At 40.9% G+C, this 23,521-nt stretch overlaps 1 protein-coding gene across 1 annotated transcript; it reads left to right on the top strand.

Annotated features, from left to right (window-relative positions):
- Positions 1-13,739: 13,739 nt before the first annotated feature.
- On the top strand, positions 13,740-18,903 carry LOC109763123 (PHD finger protein ALFIN-LIKE 2-like). Its single transcript, XM_045232929.2, has 3 exons — positions 13,740-13,907; positions 14,012-14,044; positions 14,129-18,903. The coding sequence occupies exons 1-3, from the start codon at positions 13,802-13,804 to the stop codon at positions 14,389-14,391; spliced, it is 402 nt and encodes a 133-aa protein (XP_045088864.1). The 5' UTR covers positions 13,740-13,801; the 3' UTR covers positions 14,392-18,903.
- Positions 18,904-23,521: the final 4,618 nt, after the last annotated feature.

Below are 23,521 nucleotides of genomic sequence, written 5' to 3'. Positions count from 1 at the left end.
CAGCGTCGGAACAGGGCGACGCTTGGCGGCGGATCTCGCGAACTCCGGCGAGTTCCCGTGGAGCGTGGGGAGGGTCTCGGGCCTATCGGTTTGAGGCAAAACGAGGCCGGGGCCTCGGCTATATATAGGAGGGGGCGAGGGCGATGCTTGGGTGAGGGGGCAAGGCGATGTGGAGGCGTCCGGGTCGGGCACGGCGGTGGTGGCGTTTCGTGCGAGCGGAGAACTCCGGGGCGAGGTCAGGTGGCTGGCGAGGTGGCGTGTGAGCAGGGCTGCGAGCGGGCGAGCGAGCGGTAGGCGGTGCGGGGCGCGGCGCTCGGCTGGAGGCTGGGCCTTGGGCCGGTTGGCCTGGCGCGGTCTGGCTTTTTTTTCACAATTTTTTGAGAAGAAAAATAAGAATAAACAACAAATAAAAAATATGATATATGGGATAATTAGATTTATGCCCCTAGTTGTGTCCCACTCGTCTGTTTTACCCCTAATTCCCAAAAGTCACCGGTTCTGTCCAAGTCACTTTGCTCCTCTTATGCTTTTGCCCTTTGACTGTTTGACCTTCAGTTTGAAAACTTCATAACTAAATCATACTGAATCAGAAAAATGCAAATAAGATACCAAAATGTTCAGAAAAACATCACCTATATGTCAGTGTCATTTGCATTCATGAAAAAAGTGTTGGAAAGTGCACATCCGAGTTTTAGCTCTTTTGATACCACCATGAATAGTGAACTCTAAAAAATTCAAAACATTCAAAAAATATGGTGGCGAAGAACAACAAATGTTCTAAATGCTTGCCAAGTTTCATTAGGGAACGACATTCATGGAAGTCGTGGCAAAAAAATAATCTATTTTGGAGTGCTGATTGTTTTTTTTGCCGCGGCACCCACGAATGTTATTACCTGATGAAACTTGGCAGGCACTTAAAACATTTGTCATTCTTTGCCACCAATGTTTTTATAAAAATTTTGAACTTTTTTAGATTTTACTATTCATGGTGGTAGCATAAGAGCTAAAACTCGGATGGGCACTTTCCAACACTTTTTTCACGAATGCAAATGACACTGACATATAGGTGATGTTTTTCTAAACATTTTGGTATCTTATTTGCATTTTTCTGATTTAGTATGAATTAGTTATGAAGTTTTCAAACTGATGGTCAAACGGTCAAAGGGCAAAAGCATAATAGGAGCAAAGTGACTTGGACAGAACCAGTGACTTTTGGGAATTAGGGGTAAAACAGACGAGTGGGACACAACTAGGGGCATAAATCTAATTATCCCATGATATATAGGCATATTATATATCAAAATTTTCAGAAAAAGATTTTCTACAACATGAACTATTTTTCAAGGGCAAATAAATTACACAAAAAATAAATAGAGCAAACAGTGCTTCTGGTTTATTTAAAACCCAAATAAAAATTATTTTAAATACCAAAATAATTTCAAATTTATTTCTCTCCATTTTTCTACTGTAGGGAATCATTTTACCCTATTTTCCATATATTTTATTTTTGGAGAAAAATAATTTGAATAAAATCCAAATAACTCCAAATTGAAAGTAATTTCAAAGGGGACTTTAAATTTGATTCTTTTAAACTCCCAACTCATATTTCATATGATTTGAAGAAGTCATTTTATCTTCTCTCATGAAAATCATTGAGTTGCTTGAAGTTTCTGAATTTGAAATATTTCACAATGAAATTCAAATATTTTTCAAAAACCCCTTTTCATTTAATTAAATGGAAGAAGTCATATCATCTTCTCTCTAGGGTTTTGTATTTGAAAAGAATTTGAATTCATGGAGATCATAAATGCAAAATGAAAGTTTGGGAAAGTCCTTTTATTCCCTCTCATTTAACTTTCAAAAAAAATTCGAATTTCACTCAATTTCACACAAGCAACCACACCACAATCAAACAATCAATAAAAACTATTTATTTAATATAACATTCCAAAATTTAGAATTTTGGGATGTTACAAACCTACCACCCTTAAAATGAATCTTGTTCTCGAGATTCGGAGAGGCTAGAAAGAAATAGGTTAGGTTTAGGGGTCTTCTCAAAATCCATCCATCGTCACAGGGGGTCTGGGGTGCTACCACCCTTAGAAGCATGGTTATGGTTCCATCAAAACTCATATACTTCATCCTTGTTCTTGACAGTGTCAGTCTTCTCAGATTTTCGGAAAAATTCCTTCTCTGGGCTCTTCCGGTAGTGGCATAACCTTTACCGCAATTCTTCTGTCCTTTCATCTTGGTAAGGTTCTTCTGGGACTGGGCCTTCTTAGCTGACGAGTCTAGCGCCAATACTAAACAACTATCGATATCTCATGGTGGTCATCCAACAATTAGACTGGGTCCCTGCAGAAAACTGGTCTGGGCTGAACCTCACCATATATCCTACGATTAGCAGCAACTGCTTGTACAAGGGGAAAATATTGTCATACCATCCTAAGGTTCAAACAAGGTATTGATCGTTGTTGCTCTACTATGGGTAAGTCACTCAGATTTACCATCCCGTATAGCAAGGTGAATAATAAGAGTAAGTCGGTATGGTGATCAATCCATCCCGCACCCAAATCATTACCTTGTATATGGTTTAGCGAATCTCGCATTCTAACACTCGGTCATCCTCACAAGCATAGCAGAATTTCTCTTGTTGACGAACTAAGTTCAGATAAATCCATTGATTTTGCAAGCCAAACAAACATCTATCGTTTCTTCACAACTCTCAGGTTTTGTGTAACTCCTATAAGATCGTCTGTCGATAAAGGCATATCTTCTTCCAGGGTTTTTCCTTCAGTAAGAGTGTGCTTGCTTCTTGGCAGGTCCTGGGGCCTGTGGGTTATGGCTCATCTCATCACTTGTAAACCTTGAACTCATCATCGGGGCAACTGATCATTATTCCAACATCCAGCTTCCTAGCATTCTTAAATCCATCCAATTGTACTGTCTCCCTTCCTTCTATTGGTACTAAACTAAGACGTGATTACTCAGACTCATCATGGAGTTACAATTGCTCCATATTACCAACATTCTACCTCCTTTATATCCAATAGTACTTCATCCCTTCATATTCTTGGGGTGTCCCACATATCGAGATAAAACTCGTACTTACTTTGTCCGAAGTCCACTCGATGGAATATCATTATCTTTTCCAGGGGTCAAGTGTCCTCACAGGGTACTACCACCCTTGAAATGCAAAAATTCTTCCATAGACCATATTTCTCATATCCTCGAAAATGGTCAAAATCCTTCTTCTTAGAGTAACTACTCATCAAATCCAAATCAGTACCAATGATACTAACTTTATTGATTCACAAATTATTACAATCTCCTGTATTTCCATTACATGCCTCAACTCAACACCTCAATATAAAAGAAATTTTCCCTCTACCACTACTATATTTCTTTTGTTGCAAACTCAACTATTTAGCACAAGCCTCCTTCTCTTTTGGGCAATCTCTCGCAAAGTGCCCTGCTTCATTACAACGAAAACGTATTACTTCTGACAGGTCTCGAGGTTTCCTTGTGATTTCAAAGCCTCCTTGGGTCCTTGGCTTCGTTTTTGGGCAACCGCTGAAGTAGTGCCCCGACTCCTTGCACCTGAAACATGTGATATGACTCAGGTCCTTCTTGGAATCCAATCTATTTCTCTTCCTGGACTTTTCTGTTCCAATCAGGGCTTCTATTTCCTATGGGTCATACTCTACTTCCTCTGTCAGGAATTCTACTAGATCCCCATTCAGACAATTCCGGGAGATGTGTCTTTCTTCTCCACATGAATAGCATGACTTGGTGCAGCGTTTAATTGGGTCTTCTTTGGGTGTGTCCTCCACCTCTTCCTTCATCACCGGTTCTTCTAAAATTTCCATGAGGGCTCCTTTCATTTCTTCTTTCTTCTCTTGGATAGTTCGTTGTACCATGGGGTAAATGTGACACTGAGCAGGGTAGTGGGTAGTCCCTTCACATAAGAAACAAGTAATCTGCCTAGTTGGGAATTCTTCAGCTGGGTGACTTTCTTCACAATTAGGGCATTCATCCTTGTGTTCTTTATGGTTGTGTCCTATTTATCCATAGAGCTTGCATGCACAAGGTTTCTTCATATCATTTCCATAAGGCTTCAATTTCTGGGACACAAGACGAGACTTTAGCAGAGTCAACTTAAATTCTTTCCAAATGGTTACTCCTTGCCATCCATTGATGGTTTGGTACATCCTCCACCAAGTAGTAGCACCTCTTTCAAAGCACTGAAGAGCATGCTGGGCCATATCCTTTCCGGCTATAGTGTTGTTCTTCATGTGATCCTCCATGTTCTGAATCCATCGGTCCGTCTCCAATTGAGTCATCGGTCCAGAAAATACGAGTTCATCTCCATTCATCCTCTATTGGGTCCATGGGTTTTGGGGTGGGATAATAGAGATAGAGAGGGATACACAATACAAACAATGGTTTTGAAAAGACAGATTTTATTTGTGGCTGTCGGAAAAACATCAAACAAATGACAACTCACAATCGTTGCATCTAATGTAGGTATATAACAGGGGTTTGGTCTTCTAAAGGTCAATAAATCTTCAAAGTCTCCAAACTCTTCAAGTCTTGTTCATGTCTCCGATGGATTCTTCCGATCATGCTTGTCCTTCTCAAGTTCTGTTGCTAGATCATCTCTGTTGACGCGAAGTCTCTCGTGACGTCCTTTAATATTTTTGGAGTTGCGTTCCAAACTTCTGGGTTTCAACATCCTTGGCATGAGCCATGGTACTACTGTCCTTCAGTTCCTGACGAATCTCCGGTATCTCGAGGTTTTGCTCCTCCCGATTGGCTACTTTCAGCTTCTGGGTCCTGAGTTCTTCACGAAATGCTCCTTGTCAAATATAGCTTCCTGCAGGTCCATCTTAAACTTCTTGATGTAATACTCCAGATCCTGGTGATACACCAGCTAAGGTTAAAACTTCATCTTTTGCTGATAGGTGATCCATCAGCCTTCTACCATCCAATCCTTCCGAAGAAATGCATGCTTAACTTAGCACGGTGACAATAGCATAACCGGGTGATAATATCATGAATATCCATGTTTATGCCCAGGTCTCCGCCATGAGCTATCATTCCATAGTTGATATCTCCTACCTTGGGGTTTTCTTGACAAAAACTTTGAGTTTTAACGCTCCATGTTCCGATCTTTCTTCGACACACCTTGATCTCGGGTATTGACAACTTCAATAGTCTGACGAGTTCCATAAGGGTAACTTTCCTAGGTCATACCAATCTCGGAATTCTTCCGAGCCTTCAAATTTTCCTAGTCTTCAGAGTCTTCAACCGTTGTAGTTTCCATTATCAATGCGCGGTAAAATCCTCTTCATTCTGAATGGTCTTAGTTGTCTGATATCTTGTACTTCTTGGAGTGGTCTCATCAGTCGAATCTTCATGTGGTCAAAAAGGGGAAAGGGGGGTATAGTCTAACTAAAAGGAAATATTTGATAAAACTCAGAAAAGAGGAGAGGTAAAAGATCATTTTGAAGAAAAAATAGAGAAAATCTTTCCTATGGGCTTGCCAGTTTCTAGGGTCACGTCCTACAGTCAACATGTGCTTTGATACCATCTTGTAGCGACCCGACCCGAATGGATCAAGTCTCTGTGCTTAAGTGTCATCCCTGGATCGGTATACTAACACACACAGTACTCGAGGATTTATAACAGAGGAAAATCACATGTATAAAGTAGCATAAATACTATTACCTCAATCCATATAGCGGAAGTAACAACAAGGTTGTGGATTCCCATCAACACCAACGGCAAAGTTGAGTGTAGAAATCATAACCCTAACGTATCACTTACTTGTCGTACGAATCCTACAACATGAGACATTGCAGCCATATAGGTCAGTACATTAAATGTACTGGCAATTTCACACTGTAGAGCAATGCTGAATAATGGCTATCACTACATGCACATTTGGCTGGTGGAGGCTCTAAGTTTAATTTTTGCATAAAGCTAATTTTTCCCCACAACAAAGGAATATATTTTATTTAACTACAATGTTTGTTGAAAATATTGAGAAGGTAACCCCAACTCAATCCCAAATTAACATCAATAACCCAACAAATTATTTAAGTAACGTGATGGGATCAAACCAATAATTCAAGTACCAGATACTCAAGATGTCCATAACCGGGGACACGGCTAACCATGATTAGTTTGTACACTCTGCAGAGGTTTGCGCACTTTTCCCCACAAGACTCGATCTCCTCTGTTGTATTTCTCTCACTACATGATGTTTGAGAAACGGATGACCGAGACACAGTCTTTCAGAAGCGTTAGCTCGTTACGACGGGTAGACAGTACAACCTACATCCCCTACATCTGCTAGTCTACCACTGTAAGAGATCACACAACATACTCAATTATGCCAGAGCCCATAATGGCTTGTGGCTGCACACGGAAGTTTCCAACATCAATAACATAATGATCCCTTTGAGCCTAGGTGGCAAACCATACGGATACCCTGGGATTCTCCTTGGACAACATTGGATTTCCCCAGGTGCCCACAAACCAATCCACCCAGATGTGTGTTAAAGTAGCCACCTTAAGTTAAACCTTAATTAACAATAATCTCTCACATCTGTCATGAATACTCTCAAACCAAACCACGTCTACGAGCATAGCATTGCAGTATATGCATAACATAGAAGTAACTCCCAAGTTTGAATGCAAGACAATAGGTTCTACCTCATCAACTACTTCCCGATACCCACAAGTATTCATACCTACTCATGCAATGTTTGAGGATTGAAGCTAATGCATAAAAACAGGGTAATAAAGGGGTATAATCAAAGTGTGAACTTGCCTCGTACTATTGATGAAGATGATTCGCACTCATAACTCCTGATAGTTCTACTCGTCACACTCCGGTCAATCTATCGTAAGCAAGCCATTGCATACATAAGCACTCATGCAAAAGAATTGAAGAAAAGAACTCAAAAAACTTTGAATACAAGAAATTAACTCTTGCAACAGCAAACAATTTCTAAAAGCGCCAAAATTAGGTGGATTTGGCCTTATCAGAAAGCTTAGATCAAGAGCTTCAATTAGCAAAAAGAATCAATTAAATTTGAGTTATAAAACTCGAGTTATGAACAAAAGAAGTTTGAATTCAAATATGTTTGAAATCAAATTTTAAACTTTCAAAACACGATTAAGTTGGTTATCTGGATAGACGGGATCATGACGAAGAATTTGGTGTTGGTTTCGTTGAATTTGGGCAAACGGTGTAAAAGTTGTGAGGGTTTGAAAACCAGGGGCTAATCTGAAAAAAACTACATCTAGGTCCCTGGCCACGTGTCAGAAATCTACTGGCTGAAAACTATGCACTGCGGGGCTAAAATGGTGGACATTCGCTATTTAGCAGATACCGGTTCGAATAAAAAAATAAACAGATCTAATCCTAACCGTAGCTCTAAGATCGAACGGACGAGAGGGCTCGGGGCGTACCGCTGCGGTGGGGCTCAACGTCGCCGGAGGAGACGGCGGCGGCAGCGGCTTCGAGCGGGTGTCGGCTCTGGTGGTCCTCCGGCGTGGCCGTGGGGTCGGGAAGAAGCGGCGCGAGGTGCCGAAGCTGATGGCGGGGTCGGAGCTGGGCTGCGGCGTCGGAACGGCGCGGCGCTTGGCAGCGGATCTCGCGAACTCCGGCAAGTTCCCGTGGAGCGTGGGGGGGTCTAGGGCCTATCGGTTTGAGGCAAAACGAGGCCGGGGCCTCGGCTATATATAGGAGGGGGCGAGAGCGATGCGTGGGTGAGGGGGCAAGGCGATGCGGAGGGCGTCCGGGTCGGGCACGGCGGCGGCGTTTCGTGCGAGCGGAGGACTCCGCCGCGAGGTCGGGGACGAACCCGACAGATGGGTCCCACCTGTCGGTGGCTGGCGAGGCGGCGTGCAAGCGGGGCTGCGAGTGGGCAGCGAGCGGTAGGCGGTGTGGGGCGCAGCGCTCTGGCGCTAGGCCTTGGGGCGGTTGGCCTGGCCTGGCGCGGTATGGTTTTTTTTAAACAATTGTTTTGACAAGAAAAAATAAGAATAAACAACAAATAACAAAAATGATATATAGGCATATTATATATCAAAATTTTCAGAAAAAGATTTTCTACAACACGAACTATTTTTCAAGGGCAAATAAATTACACAAAAAATTAAATAAAGCAAACAGTGCTTCTGGTTTTTTTAAAAACCAAATAAAAATTATTTTAAAATACCAAAATAATTTCAAATTTATTTCTCTCCATTTTCTACTGTAGGGAATCATTTTACCCTATTTTCCATATATTTTATTTTTGGAGAAAAATAATTTAAATAAAATCGAAATAACTCCAATTTGAAAGTAATTTCAAAGGGGACTTTAAATTTGATTCTTTTAAACTCCCGACTCATATTTCATATGATTTGAAGAAGTCATTTTATCTTCTATCATGAAAATCATTGAGTTGCTTGAAGTTTCTGAATTTGAATTATTTCCCAATGAAATTCAAATATTTTTCAGAAACCCTTTTTCATTTAATTAAATGGAAGAAGTCATATCATCTTCTCTCTAGGGTTTTGTATTTAAAAAGAATTTGAATTCATGGAGATCATAAATGCAAAATGAAAGTTTGGGAAAGTCCTTTTATTCCCTCTCATTTAACTTTCAAAAAAAATTCGAATTTCACTGAATTTCACACAAGCAACCACACCACAATCAAACAATCAATCAAAACTATTTATTTAATATAACATTCCAAAATTTAGAATTTTGGGATGTTACATGCATCAATCTCTTCTTGAAGCTTGTCCTTGCCTTTTTGCTTGTGGTCTTGTGGTGGAAGATCATCTTGAGCTTGTGTCCCTTGGAAAGAAGTAGGATCATACTTCTCTTGTTGAGGAACAAACTTCGTCTTGGGGTATTGATCTTCTTCCCACTCAACTCCATTGGCATTGAACGTTTGTTCAAAACCAACAGCTTGATTCTTCCGGTGTCTTCCTTGCTTGCGTACAATTTCCTCAAATTGCTTACTTCCGGCAAGGCTCTTGTAAACACATTTCTCTATAATTCCCTTCAATAAGCTATTTTCTTGCTCAAGTGTAACTTGGCTAAGAGAATCATTAGTGGAATCAAGAGAACTACTAGAAGCAACAATATCAGATTTAACATGATCATTGTTACTACTAGAAGAAGAATCTTTCTTACTCTTGTTACTAGACTTAACTTGTGGCATGTAAGTAGACAAGAGTAAACGCTTGGCAATGTAAGAAGAACTTTTCTTGCGAAGATCGTCATTGATTGCTTTTAAGAACCCATGCTCTTGCTCAAGGTTGAGTTTTTCGAAGCATAGCTTCTCATGACTCTTTAAAAGTTCTCGATGATCTCCCAAGGTGGTTTCATGAGCTAACTTAAGTGTTTAGTTCTTTAGTTAGACGCTCAATCTCCTTCTTATCATCATTATTCATTTTTATATTGATTAGCATGATTAATAGCAAATTCAGCATAGTTTTCACCACTAGAGTTGTCAACAAGTAAATCATCATCACCTAGCAAATCATCTTCATCACTACTGAAATCAACATACTCGGGGTGTGATACCTTTGGGCCTTTAGCCATGAAGCATCTTCCAATTCCTTCATTTGGTGAGTCAAATATGTCATAGGAGTTGGTTGACACAAGTGCTAGACCGGCAACACCTTCATCTTGAGTATATTCGGAGTCGGAGTGATAACTTCTTTCGGAGTGGTGGTCGGAGTCGGAGCCGGATACCCATTCACCAACATGAGCTTGATGTTTTTGTTTTGTGTAGCTCTTTGATGATTTGTCCTTCCTTTCCGAATCCTTGCTTCTCCGAGAGGTTCTTCGTTCACAGCGATCATCTCTACTCCTTCTCTCTCTTGGAGGTGAATCTTCTCTTCTACTTCTCCTTTTGGGTGAGTCTTCGCTTCTTTTGTAGGGGGTCGTACACTCATTGGAGTAGTGTCTGGGTCTTCCACAATTGTAGAAATTACGCTCACGACTCGAAGATCTTTTGTCATTGTAGGACCTTGACTTGGAACTTCTTTCTTTGCTTCTACTCTTGTAGAACTTGTTGAAATTCTTCACCATTAGGCTCAATTCCTCATTGAAGGTTTGTTTCTCACTTGATGATGTAGGAGCATCACATGAGGCTTTGTAAGCACCACTTGACTTGTTGTGAAGCTCTTCCTTATTCTTGAGTGACATCTCATGAGCAACAATTCTTCCAATGACTTCCGTTGGCTTGAGATCTTTGTAATTGGGCATCATTTGGATCAATGTGCACACGATATCATATTTTCCATCCAAGGCTCTTAGGATCTTCTTGATGATGAATCTATCGGTCATCTCTTCACTTCCTAAGCCGTCAATCTCATTTGTGATGAGAGCAAGCCTAGAGTACATTTCAGCGACACCTTCACCATCCTTCATTTTCAACTTGTCAAGTTGACTTTGAAGCACATCCAATTTGGATTCCTTGACGGAGTCGGTACCCTCGTGCATATCAATCAAAGTATCCCAAATTTCCTTTGCATTCTCAAGACAGCTGATTTTGTTGAATTCTTCGGGGCACAATCCGTTGAAGTGGATATCGTAAGCTTGAGCATTGTATTGCAGCATCTTCAACTCTTCTGCGGTAGCTTCATGGTTTGGTTCTCTCCCATCAAAGAATTCACCTTGCAAGCCAATACACACAATAGCCCAAACGGCGGGGTTATGTCCAAGAATATGCATTTTCATCTTATGCTTCCAACTAGCAAAATTAGTACCATCAAAGTAAGAACCTCTATGGTGTTAATTTCCCTCGTTAGACGCCATACTCTTCAAGGTTGTGAAACCAAGGCTATGACCACCAAAAGCTATGGAAATCAAGGAAAATGGAGACCAAAGCTCTGATACCACTTGTAGGATCGAAAGTATGTCTAGAGGGGGGTGATTAGACTACTTGACCAAATAAAAATCTAGCCTTTTCCCAATTTTAAGTTTTGGCAGATTTTAGCAACTTAGCATAAGTCAAGCAATCAACCTACACATGCAAGTCTAAGAGTATAGCAGCGGAATGTAAAAACATTGCACATGAAGGTAAAGGGAGGAGTTTGGAGGGTGCAAACGCAATGTAGACGCGGAGATTTTTTCCCATGGTTCCGATAGGTGGTGCTATCGTACATCCACGTTGATGGAGACTTCAACCCATGAAGGGTAACGGCTGCGCGAGTCCACGGAGGGCTCCACCCACGAAGGGTCCACGAAGAAGCAACCTTGTCTATCCCACCGTGGCCATCGCCCACGAAGGACTTGCCTCACTAGGTTAGTTCTTCACGAAGTAGGCGATCTCCTTGCCCGTACAAACTCCTTGGTTCAACTCCACAATCTTGACGGAGCTCCCAAGTGACACCTAACCAATCTAGGAGACACCACTCTCCAAAAGGTAATTGATGGTGTGTTGATGATGAACTCCTTGCTCTTGTGCTTCAAATGATAGTCTCCCCAACACTCAACTCTCTCTCACACAAATTTGGATTTGGTGGAAATATGATTTGAGTGGAAAACTTGGGGAAGGCTAGAGATCAAGATTCTTGTGGTTGGAATGGAATATCTTGGTCTCAACACGTGAGTAGGTGGTTCTCTCTCAGAAAATGTATGCTGGAAGTGTAGGCACGTTCTGATGGCTCTCTCCACGAATGAAGAGTGGGTGGAGGGGTATATATAGCCTCCACACAAAATCTAACCGTTACACATAATTTACCAAACTCGATGAGACCGAATCATGAAACTCGGTCAGACCGATTTAGTTCAAAATGTGAACATTAGGCTTTTTGGTGGGACCGACATGTTAACTCGATGGGACCAATTTCATTAGGGTTAGGGCATAACGTAATCTCGGTGAGATCGATCACATAAACTCGGTAGGACCAATTTCTGTAATAGGCAAACAGAGAGTTGGTCAGGCAAACTCGGTGGGACCGAATCGCTCATTTCGGTGAGACGGAAACGTTACGAAAGGAAAACAGAGAGTTTGCATTGCGAACTCGGTGGGACCGATCGCTCATCTCGGTTGGACCGAAACGTTACGAAGGAAAACAGAGAGTTTGCAATCCCATCTCGGTGAGACCGAGATCCCTATCAGTGAGACCAAACTGACTAGGGTTTCTGGCAGTGGCTATGTCAAATGAACTCGGTGGCGCTGGATAGATCAAATTGGTGGGGCCGAGTTTGACTTTTGTTTTGGGACATATGTGGAAATGAGAACGTGGTTGAGGGCTTTTAGAGCATATCACTAAGCATTGTGAGCAAGCAAGCCATTAAGCAACACCTCATCCCCTTTTAATAGTATTGTCTTTTCCTATGGACTCAATGTGATCTTGGATCACTAAAATGAAAATGTAGAGTCTTGAGCTTGAGCCAATATGTGTCCTTAGCATTTTGAGGGGTCCACATTCCTAGTCCACGCCATGCCAATCATTGAACTTTCTGAAATGATCATCTTGAAATAGCATTAGTTCAATGAGCTATATGTTAGGAATTACCAAAACCACGCAGGGATAGTTGCACTTTCAGGGAGCATGGCCCGATAGAATCCTAGAGAGCCGTGGAGGCGAGATGGAACCGCCGTGGTGTCAGAGGAGCCCCCAGCCGCTGGTGGGAGAAAATTGGTGTATTTTCTTGGGTGGGGGGATTGGATCTTGGATCCTGAACGACGGCGAAGGAAATCGAGCGACGGGGAGAGAAGGGGAAGGGATGAGATTGGAGTAACGAAGAGATGGGGAGGAAGAGAGATCGGCTAATATAATTGTTCAGTCGCTGTTAGGGAAAAAAAATTATTGTCTTTTATTTCTTCTAGGGAGTTTATTAAGGCTAGGGGATGGCTACTCTTTCCAAAAAAGAAAAAAAAATTGCTGACGTGGCATGGAGCTGATGTGGACAATGTGCATGTTGAGAGAATTGATAGAAGTGGGGAGCAACTTCTTAGGCTGGTCATAGTGGGGAGTAACATAGACTACTAACATGCATATGTTACTAGTCTTTGTTACTACTTCTATAGTGGGTAGTAACATATGTGTAGTGTCATGCATCAATTCATTTATTACTTGATAGACTCATTTAGCATTGGCAACCGCTATGTGATGGTAACATATTATGTTACTCTATTTGTCTCTCTCCTCTTTAGTTACTTGCCACATTACATATTTTGCTTATGCGTCATGCATGTTACTACCTATGTTACTTCCATTATGACTAGACTTAGGCTAGTCATAGTGATGAGTAACTTAAACTAGTGTCATGCATACGGCACTAGTATGTGTTACTACCTTCATTGTGCAAATAACATAGAAGTAGTTTCATATATGGTTGCATTTATTAGCTTTAGAGTAACATATTATGTTACCATCACATAGCGCTTACCAAAAAAACTTGAGTCTAAAGCTAATAAATGCAACCATATATGATATTTTTCTATGTTACTTTGCACGATAAAAATAGTAACATATACTAGTGTCGTATGCATGACATTAGTTTAAGTTACTCGTCACCATGACTAGCCTAACGTACGCATGTTACTGGTGACACTTACTATCCACTGGTGTGCGTGGCGCGCTCGTCGACCTTAGATGCCACGTGCCCACTGCGGCATCCCTTCCCAGCCCCGTTCCACTGTGTCATGCCCGCTTGGACCGCATCCCTAACCTTAAATTCCGTCCTGCGTCAGAGCTCCGACCTGAACTTCCCTCACATCGGAAGGCGCCGACACTGCTGCCTGCGCAGCCGTTCACCGTGCCCCAGCCGATGGAGACTGCCGCTGCCCCCGTCTCCCCTGCTCCCCGCACAGTCGAGGACATCTTTAAGGACTTTTCCAACCGCCGCAGTGCACTCGTCCGCGCTCTCACCGTCGGTAAGCGACCCAGGCACCGCCCTGCTCTCACTCTGTGCAGCTTCTCTTTCATATTAGATTTAACGCGACGGCGCGTCGCCCCACGTGGTTCGTGGCTCTTGCAGATGTGGAAGACTTCTACAGGTACTGCGACCAAGGTAAGACCGGATCGGATCTGATGGCTCGAATTGGTGGGTTCTTCGCGTCATGGGCTTTGATCGGTTTCTTTGATTGGTGTGCAGAGAAGGAGAATTCGTGTCTATACGGACACCCCAACGGTAGTTGGGAGGTCGCGCTGCCGGCGGAGGAGGTGCCGCCGGAGATGCCGGAGCCGGCGCTAGGGATCAACTTCGCCAGGGATGGGATGCATCGCCGCGACTGGCTCTCCCTCGTCGCCGTCCACTCGGACTCGTGGCTGCTCTCCGTTGCCTTCTTCTTTGGCGCGCGTCTCAATGCAAACGAGAGGTACGGTTCTGCCCCAGGCTCAACATTTTTTGAAAAATAGTTTAACAATTTTTCTGTTCTTACTAGTACAAATGCCCGTGCGTTGCACCGGGCGAAAAATTAAAACTTGCTCCACTTGCCATTATGCAGCACTTCTTTAATTTAATTTTTGCAAACGTCAAAAATAAGGCTACATTGAGTATTTCTTTTTTGACCATGAAATTTGGACGTACCCTAACAATGTTCGTCATGATCTATTTCAGTTCTCATGCGTTGCAACGAGAGTAAAATATTATCACCTGCCCCTAACCCAATATATAAGCCGGGTATAATCGCACATATATGTTGTTCAAACAAACCATTTTCTAGCACATCGGGTAACTAACAACGGCAATGAAAAATGTGACCTTTAGGATGGTCTTTCTTAAAGATACGTCGGCCGCCAATACGGAAGAAGCGCTTCGGCAAAAGCGTCCACACTAATGGGCCGGCCCATTAGCGTCTGCAGGATTGAAAAAAGAGGTGAAGCAAAGGGGCGCACACAGGAATTGATACCTAGTCTTAAAGATGAATGGGCAGCATTGCATGCCAGTTGGGCTAGCGTCAGGTTTACGCTGAAGTAATAGGGCGCGACCAACTTGGTGCAAAACCAGCTGGTTTTAAAGTGGTTTTCCCGGGTTTTTGTGTTTTTGTTTTCTTAAAACAGGTTTTGTTCTATTTTATTCTCAATTTCCTTTTTATTTTCTTTTTTCCTTCTTTTTTGCTTTTCAAATGCGTGAAATTTTAAAAATGGGAAAAATATCAAATTCCTGAACTTTTTTTCAAATTTATGAATCTATTCAAAAATGTTCGGAATTCCAAATTTGTTTGTGTTTTTTTGAAAAAGTTCAGAGTTTAAAAAATTGTTAATATTTTCAAAATTTGTTCGCAATTATAAAAAATGTTCGCATTTTCAGAAAAGTTAAGATTTTCGAAAACAAACTGTGTTTCAAAAATTGTTCATTTTTCCAAAATTGTTCAGCATGTCAATTTTTTTCTCATTTTTCAAAAAATCAGTATTTTAAAATGTTATCCATTTTTCAAAGATTGTCCACGTTTTCAAAAAATGGTTTGCATTTTAAAAATTTGTTCACTGAAAAATTGTTCACGATTTCAAAAAAGGTTAGGGTTTGAAATTTTGTTCGTGTTCTAAAAAATTGTTCATTATTCCAACTTTTGTTCTCATTTTGAAAATTTGATCAGAATTTCAAATTGTGTTCAATTTTTTCACAATTTTGAAAAATGTTTGCGTTTAAAACAACTGCATACAAATTTTTGAAAAAACATTCAAATATGTTGCTTCGCATAGTTCTTAATATTCCGCGCTGCTAAATTGTCAATAGAGACCAGGAGGTCTTGTGTTCGATTGGCGCCGCCTTTCGGCACCCGTATAATCTGTCAAAGGTCCATATTGTACCGAAGCGGGACTCTTTTTAAATCCGATAGCAAAAGGGCCCGTGCGTTGCAACGGGTCCATCTCTCTTTCAACATCAAGATATCGAGTAGAAACGGCTCATCATGGCTCATAAACTTGGTGCAAATCTCTAACATCCTAAATGTTAGCAGAACATTCTCATATGGATGTATTTTGTAGCTTACACTATTACACAATGTATAATACATCCTAGATTATGTGACCGAGTCATGTAATTTTCTTTTATGACCGGTTGTGGTTCATTCTTTTTAATGCACTATTCCAGTTGCGATTTTGATGTATTTTCTTTTATTACAACTTTCAATTATTTTGATTTAATTTGCAACCGTACAACTCCGATGAAATAAAAATGTCATATTATGTCAATCTGATCATATAGTGATTGATTACATTTTAGTGGAATCCATCGCTAAGGATACAAATCAGTTTTTACTTAAAATACTATTTAATTTAAGTAGGGTATATTACTTTGTATTAATTTTCTTTTATTCTGAAAACGCTTCTGCATGCAAGTTTGGTCGATTATGATGTGTTTTTATCAGTATAATATATTTTTTATTTTATAACTATATGTGTTGAATTGTTGATTCTGGCACATATCTTCTACTCTTTACCAATTATCGAGGGATTTTATGACTTAATATGCAGAAATAGATGGAGAAGTAAAAAAAAACATAGTTGTCATGTGGCAGTACAGGTTTGAGCTGTGAGCCAAGAATGATTGATCTTGTAGCATGTCTCCATACTCCCAAATGTGTCAAGGTGCGTGTGGTTGAGCCCTTGCCTCGTCGAGTCCTACCATAATTTTTCTGGCCCCTCCCTTTTTATTTTTAATAACTGACCGTCTCTTTGCGACAATGTATGTGCGTGTTTTCCGTACCGTGTGCATGTCGTACTCCATCAATGTGTCAGGATATTCCTTCATCACAGCAACGTGATCCCTCTTGCCACCTCCTTTTTCCTAATTAATTAGCCACTATATTAGGTCTCTCTTCCTTGGCTTCATCGTTGTCCCTCGTTATCTCTCTCTGAGATCTAATCTGTTAGATCGTTTGAAATAGTTTTGATTCCCCAGTCGCTCTTTGAGACCCTTTAACCTACTAGTAAGCATGCACGTGCAACGCACGTCTCAAACAAAATATGTTTACATGATATAATACTAAAATGATTTTTACAGAAAATTCAGATCGCTACTAAATGTTATCATGTCACTCAAATTGTTTTTTCAAAAAGTGCGACATATTTGTGATCCAACACACATATCATAAACATGTCTTCACATAAAATTCACTGTCACATAATAATTATATTATAATTGCTACAAGAACATATTCTAAAAACCGCAACTAAGCATGTTTTGAAGGTCCAGCTTTTGAAGCAATGAAGGTCCATCTATAGATGCGATCAATGATGCTTCGTTCAATGTATGGGATATTGTTTTGAGCTTCGTTCTCTTCGTACTTTAAAATATGCATCAAAAATTGCTTCCTCGGTTGAAAACCATCCTACATTGGCATTATACAACATTGTTATAACAAGTTGTATGTGCAATGTGTATACAGATAAGCATGGTGTAAATAGTCACCTGGGGTATGGGAAAATATAGCTTTCCATCGCACAATGAGTGCATGTAATTAAAAACCAAATAACCAGACAAGGCACTGCATATATGAAATAAACACATAATGTGCGTTGAATGAATCAACTAATATTGTAATGCGTTTAAAAGAATCATACCAGTGTGAGTTTGTTGGAGCATCATGAACTATGCATTCCCATTTAGAGATATCATCCTTGAATGTAGGGTTTGCAACTTCAAGCGCAAGGTTTAGATTGTCGGCCACGGTTTTAAGTACATTCTTTCCAAAAGTAGGTATTGGTATCGGATCGAAAATTGAGACAACTTTTCTATTTTGATCCAAGACAAACAATAGAAATAACCCAAACATATACCAAGGCAATAAAATCTGCAATGATGAAATAGTTTAGAAATACATAGAATATTAATTAAGACCAAGTAAAGCACTGTTACAAATAAAAAAAATCTTACCATATCACATTGAGAGATATGATAGTCATTACTGTCAGGCCAGCTATGGAACAACCGTTTCAATGTAGCAATTTCCATATGTTCACAATGACTTGAGTCTCGTGCATAATGGAACATGGACTAAAGTACGAATGAGAAAATATTAGTGCAATGAGAAAAAAAATGTAGTACGTGATTATAGTAACTTACACAAAAGTTCAGATCCATATAGTGAGATGGAATGTCTCTGAGAAGCTGGACTTCGTGGCGCGCTAGTATTCGCACAGCCATATTAAAGCAATGAATATCCATGTATTCATCATTGCTTAAAATGTTTTTAATTTGTCTCAAATTTAAGCTAATAGTGTACGGATCAGAGCTTTTCACCCATTCTCTCCTGTAAAATCAAAATTCTGTAAATTATAATGACATCAGAGTAATTTGTTGGAATAGAAAATGAAATAAAAAATATGGCTTACTCTAGTAGAGCGACATCATCAACCATACTGATGAACAAGCAAAGTTCATCTATTAAATCATCATTTGTTGGGTTGACAGACGGTGAAAGAATAAATGACCGCGGGATGAGCTCAACTTCTGTTGATGTATTTGATATTTTGAAATTCTCAGGGGGTCTATCCAGAATCATACATTCTGTGGGATCTGTGTTGTTATCGTCCTCTTCCATGTCTCGATTTCTTATATTATCATCATTCAATTCTGAGTCCACTAAAATGACAACTAGTTTTGTTCTAAAATCTGTCATATGTTCCTATTAAAACAGTAATAAGAGTTAAATAGTGATACAACATAGAATAAATATAATGATACACAGTAAAAAAATACCTGTGTAGGAATGTCAGACAACATATCTCCAGTGAAGTACTCCATAAAATTTACCATCCACAGACCACAAGATGACCTGCATGATTACAAATATAAAACTTAAATAAACTCAATCATTTTTAATCAAATTTATAGATATTTGTATAAAACAACTTTTAGAATCATCAAATGATCATGACTGAAACAAGCCGTGATGAAAACAAAATTTTCACAAACTTAGTGAACCGGAGATGCCCTATGAAATATAATGTGTATTTAGATGATCTAATACAGTACAGTGTATTTTTGTTCGGACAATGCCACACTCACTCAAAGCTCAGTCAAACTCCCACCGCCCCCTCATTTCTCCTTTCCTCCCCATTCTTCCCTCATTCGTGGCCACGACATCCCCATCCACACGCGGCGGCCCGGCGATCTGCTCTGCGCCGCCCCTCACTCCTCCTGGCGACGCCGGGGCCATCCACCGCGTGCGCTCTCCTCTTCCTCCCCATGGCCGCCTTGCTCCCCATCACCTACGCCCACTCTGGCAGCCCCCAACCCTAGTTCTCTCACACCCCGTAGGGAGAGGAGGAGTGAGGCTTCTGGGCGAGGAGGTGCTGCTGGGCGAGGAGGCACTTGATTTGCGTTTGCCGGCATTGGATCCGCGTGCGCCGGTGCTTGATCTGCTCCGTCGTGGCTCCGGCGACCTTACCCTGTGGCTCCGGGACAGGAAGGCTACCCCGACGACATACAGGTCCGCCCCCTTCTCCTCTCCTCTTGGATTTCTTCTTCTTCTTCCCTTCCCTGAGATGGTGTTCGTGCTGGGCTGCAGGAGACCTCAACACGCCAATGGATGCAGCCAGCCTCCAACTCACCACGCACATGCACCAACTTGATGCAGGGAGAGGAGGAGTGAGGCTTCTCTCACGGGATGACGCCCAGCCATGGGGCAGCAGCAACCCAAGGTAAAGCCTCCCTCTACCTCTCTCTCGTTTTGATTTCATAGGTCTGGTTCCCTGATTTTTCTGCTGCTCTAGATTCACTTGCATGCTTGACTGAATCTAGTTGCTCTCAGGCCCTAGTGTTCAATGAGATAGGCATTGCACTGTTTACCAATTTAATTTGCTTGCCTACAGCCACATGGTCCAGAGATAGAATTGAGATATTCAGACTAAGTTTAATGATTTGCTGGTCATAATTACTGAATTTCGCTTGGTGCTATCACTGTCGGCCTCTAGTGCTGAATCAGTTGGACACTGTACTGTTTACCAATTTAATTTGCTTGCTTGCCGCCACATGGTCCAGAGATAGAAATTCAGATATTGAGACTAAAGTTTAATTCAGATATAGAAGGTATACCAGTCTCTTTGCAGTTTGCTCTTAATACACTCTTCCCTTGGCCATGATGAGATGTTTAAGTCTTTCCACTTATCAGTTTTTAGTTCCACTTGAAGCGATGCATATTCGAATACATTTTCTAGTCCTTTGAGCTGTTGAATGAATAAATGACAAAGTATTAGCATCACAACCGAACAATAACAGAAATCGTCTTATCAAAAGATGGTGCAGTGGGACTAATGACTAACCATAGCGGTGAGGTCTTTGCGGCTCATTCTTGGGCCTAGCGAGTCGAGCACCTGGATGCATCGCTGCCCGGCATTTATAACTGCTAGGTACCAATGGAAGTGTTCAATGTTAACTGGAATGAATATCTGAGAATAGGGTTTTTGTTAGTTTAGGTCCCATCTATACAAACATTTATATGGAACTGAGACTCACCATATCATGTTCCAAATAAGTTGTAGCTCTGTTTAATACCCATCTTGGTGCGTCATCCCGTATAGAGCTAAATTCCTTTATCATCTTAGAGATGCATGCACTCTCTAAGAACACACTTCCACCTGACCTCATCTGTAGATGCTCTTTAGCACTTATGCAATGTATGTATGCGTCTATGATCTGCAATATGAAGTGCACACCTTAGTCAGAGGAGTGAATAGAAACTCATGTTAAAACAGCAGTCTTGTCTGAAAGACACATATACTTACTTCGTCGCCAAGGAATTCTTCGGGGAGTAATAGACGTTCTAACTGTTTTCTTTGGAGATGTGAGCCGTCGATGCTCACTAAATTTCTTTTATCGTTTGGTTCAGACATGATATTTTCAATCACAGACCAATCATCGCCAGTGCCGGCGTAATCTATCATGATGTAAGTAACAACATTTATTAATGACAAAGAAAATAAATGTAGCAAAAGCAGGGCATAGAAGGATTTGTCCGTGCCTTCTGGAGCCAGCACGTAGTCTTGTGCCTTCTTAGGTTTGTTATGCAGTCGGATAGGCTTCCCTGTATGTGCCCCTTCCATGCGAGACGTTAGTTCTAATTCTCTGTCCTCAGTTGCATCCATTTGTTCACTTGTTTCATTGAAGGTTAATTCCTGGAGGCAACATTGCAAAGAATAATGGGTATGCAGGATATAATATACTTACAATTAGACCTATTTGGGACATAGTTGGAAAAGAAAAGATACCTCTGTCACTTCAGAGTCTTCAGAATCACTGGACTGCGTGCTCTACTTTTTCTCCACTTCTTTGTCGGCTGTTCCATTTGATTCTCTCATTGTGTCCCCTATAGTGTCTGCCCCTTCGGTGCCAAATGTTTGTGCTAATTCCTCATCCCGAGCTGACTGCATTTGTTCACTTGTTTCGTTCAAGGTTAATTCCTGAGAGCAAGATTACAAAGAACAATCAGTATGCAGGGTTTAATATAATTAGAATTAGAACTACTTGGGACAAATACTTGGAAAAGAAAATATGCCTCTATCACCTCGGAATCTTTGGACCGCGTGCTCTTATTTTTCTCCACTTCATCTTTGTTGGCTATTCCATTTAATTCTGCAAGTTTGTCCCCTACAGTTTCTGCCCCTTCGGTGTCGAATGTTTGTGCTAATTCATTGTCTTGAGCTGGCTGCATTTCTTCACTTGTTTCCTTGACGGTTAATCCCTGAGAGCAACATTACAAAGAATAATCCCTATGTAGTATTATAATATAATGAGAATTAGAATTATTTGGGATAGTTGAAACGGAAGCATGCCTTTGCCACTTCACAATCTGTGGCCTGTGTGCTTTTTTTTTTTCTGTACTTCATCGTCGTCGTCTATTCCATTTGATTCTTCCTCGCTTCGTACCTGAAACACACATAATATAATATTACCCAGTACTTACTGGTTCTTCATCGCTTAGTAACTGAAACACATAATAATATAATATTCTTCAGTACGTATAGAAGAGCAAATATTATGAAGATGAATAAAGAATCGTAGGTATGATATTATGATACTATAGATTAGATATTGTTTTGTCCCCCCTGAATAAGAAGAATAATAATGGCATGTGAAATTAAAAACCGCCTTTGTCGGCTTGGGTTTTGTATGCTTGTGTTAGGATATCACCTCATCAATCTGCATATTTTCTGTATCTTCCATGATGCCTTGTTCTTCTATTGCATTTTTTGACTCGGTGTTCATATCTTCATCTTTGGTTATCATGCATTCAATCTGCATATTTTGTGTATGCTCGTCCTTCGCTCCTTTGTCGATGTTTTCCTGAAAATCAAAGCATATATTATTATCACGTCATACACATTCAGCCCCTATGTTTTGTTAGCTTGAAAATCGATCTTATATGTTGGGTCGTAGGGAGTACATCAAAACTGTATGCACATATCTGCTCATGTGTACTTAACATAGTGGTATCATGACATCCTTTCCAACTAAATTTCAGTATCTATTTCTTTTTTTAATTGTTCAGTAAACTTTTCGAGACTAACTTGCGTGACTATTCTCTCTAGTAATCAGGTGGATCTTGCCCAAAGAATTTCCTAAGTCACATAATGAAATCTCTGTAACTTTGCGGGATAACACAAGGCATGTTGATTCACTTCGTTGGATCACCTCTAGCGACTATGTTGCCTTGTAGATGTGAAATCGTGAATAGGATGTAATTATCGAGAGATATCATTATTACCACGATGATATCAGATTGATCCGTAGAGGCCACCGTGGATTGTGACGCAGACATGGGGGGGACGATGGTAGTTCACCACGGACACATGTGTACGGCAAGCTGGACAGACTTGCGGTGGAGGAGGCCGCCGCGACGGAGGGGTGTGAGGCTGCGGCAATCCTTCGCGAGAGAGGATGAAGGAAACCCTACGGTGCAAAACCCGTTGCTTCTGTGGGCTCCTGATTGAAAGATCGTTCGCTGTAGGCAATATGTAAGGCGGAAATCAGGGGAAGGACTTTCCTAGCGTGAGGAGGCAAGGGAATCGTGATTGTTATCTCATGCCCCACGCTTTCCTTTGATCTATCTTTTTTTGGCAACTCCTTTGATTTATCTCAGGACGCATGTTTTTTTTTGCTTTTTTTATACCCTACGCACATAGAATTAATTGAGTTATTTTCGTAATACATGTTTATGCAGAAATATTGCTCGGCTCATCAGAACGTTTATCTATTTTTTGTGTGCTTTCTCTAATACCTTTTTATTATGTACAGAAAGTTCATCATTCTCTACAGAAATATAATTCTTGTATCCTTTGTCTTGGCAGTTAGTTAATTATGTGCCCTCAATGGCCGTGTTTGACAGGAGGGGCCAAGGAAGTGCTTTCGATTGTTTCAAGACTGAGCTTGATAAAACGGCATAATCCACTATTCCTGAGATCAAACCATGCAACCTTGCAAACATTGTACTACAGCCCAAAGCTATTGGGACTGGTGACATCATAGGTTTCCATGTTACGAAGAAACCATCAAGGTGAGTTCCGTACTTATGTTTTATTATTATTGCTGCTCACGTGTGTT

The sequence above is a fragment of the Aegilops tauschii genome, chromosome 2, assembly GCF_002575655.3.
Source record: "Aegilops tauschii subsp. strangulata cultivar AL8/78 chromosome 2, Aet v6.0, whole genome shotgun sequence".
Classification (NCBI taxonomy): domain Eukaryota; kingdom Viridiplantae; phylum Streptophyta; class Magnoliopsida; order Poales; family Poaceae; genus Aegilops; species Aegilops tauschii.
The sequence above is the reverse complement of the archived record's forward strand: the minus strand, read 5'-3'. Positions and strand labels throughout refer to the sequence as shown.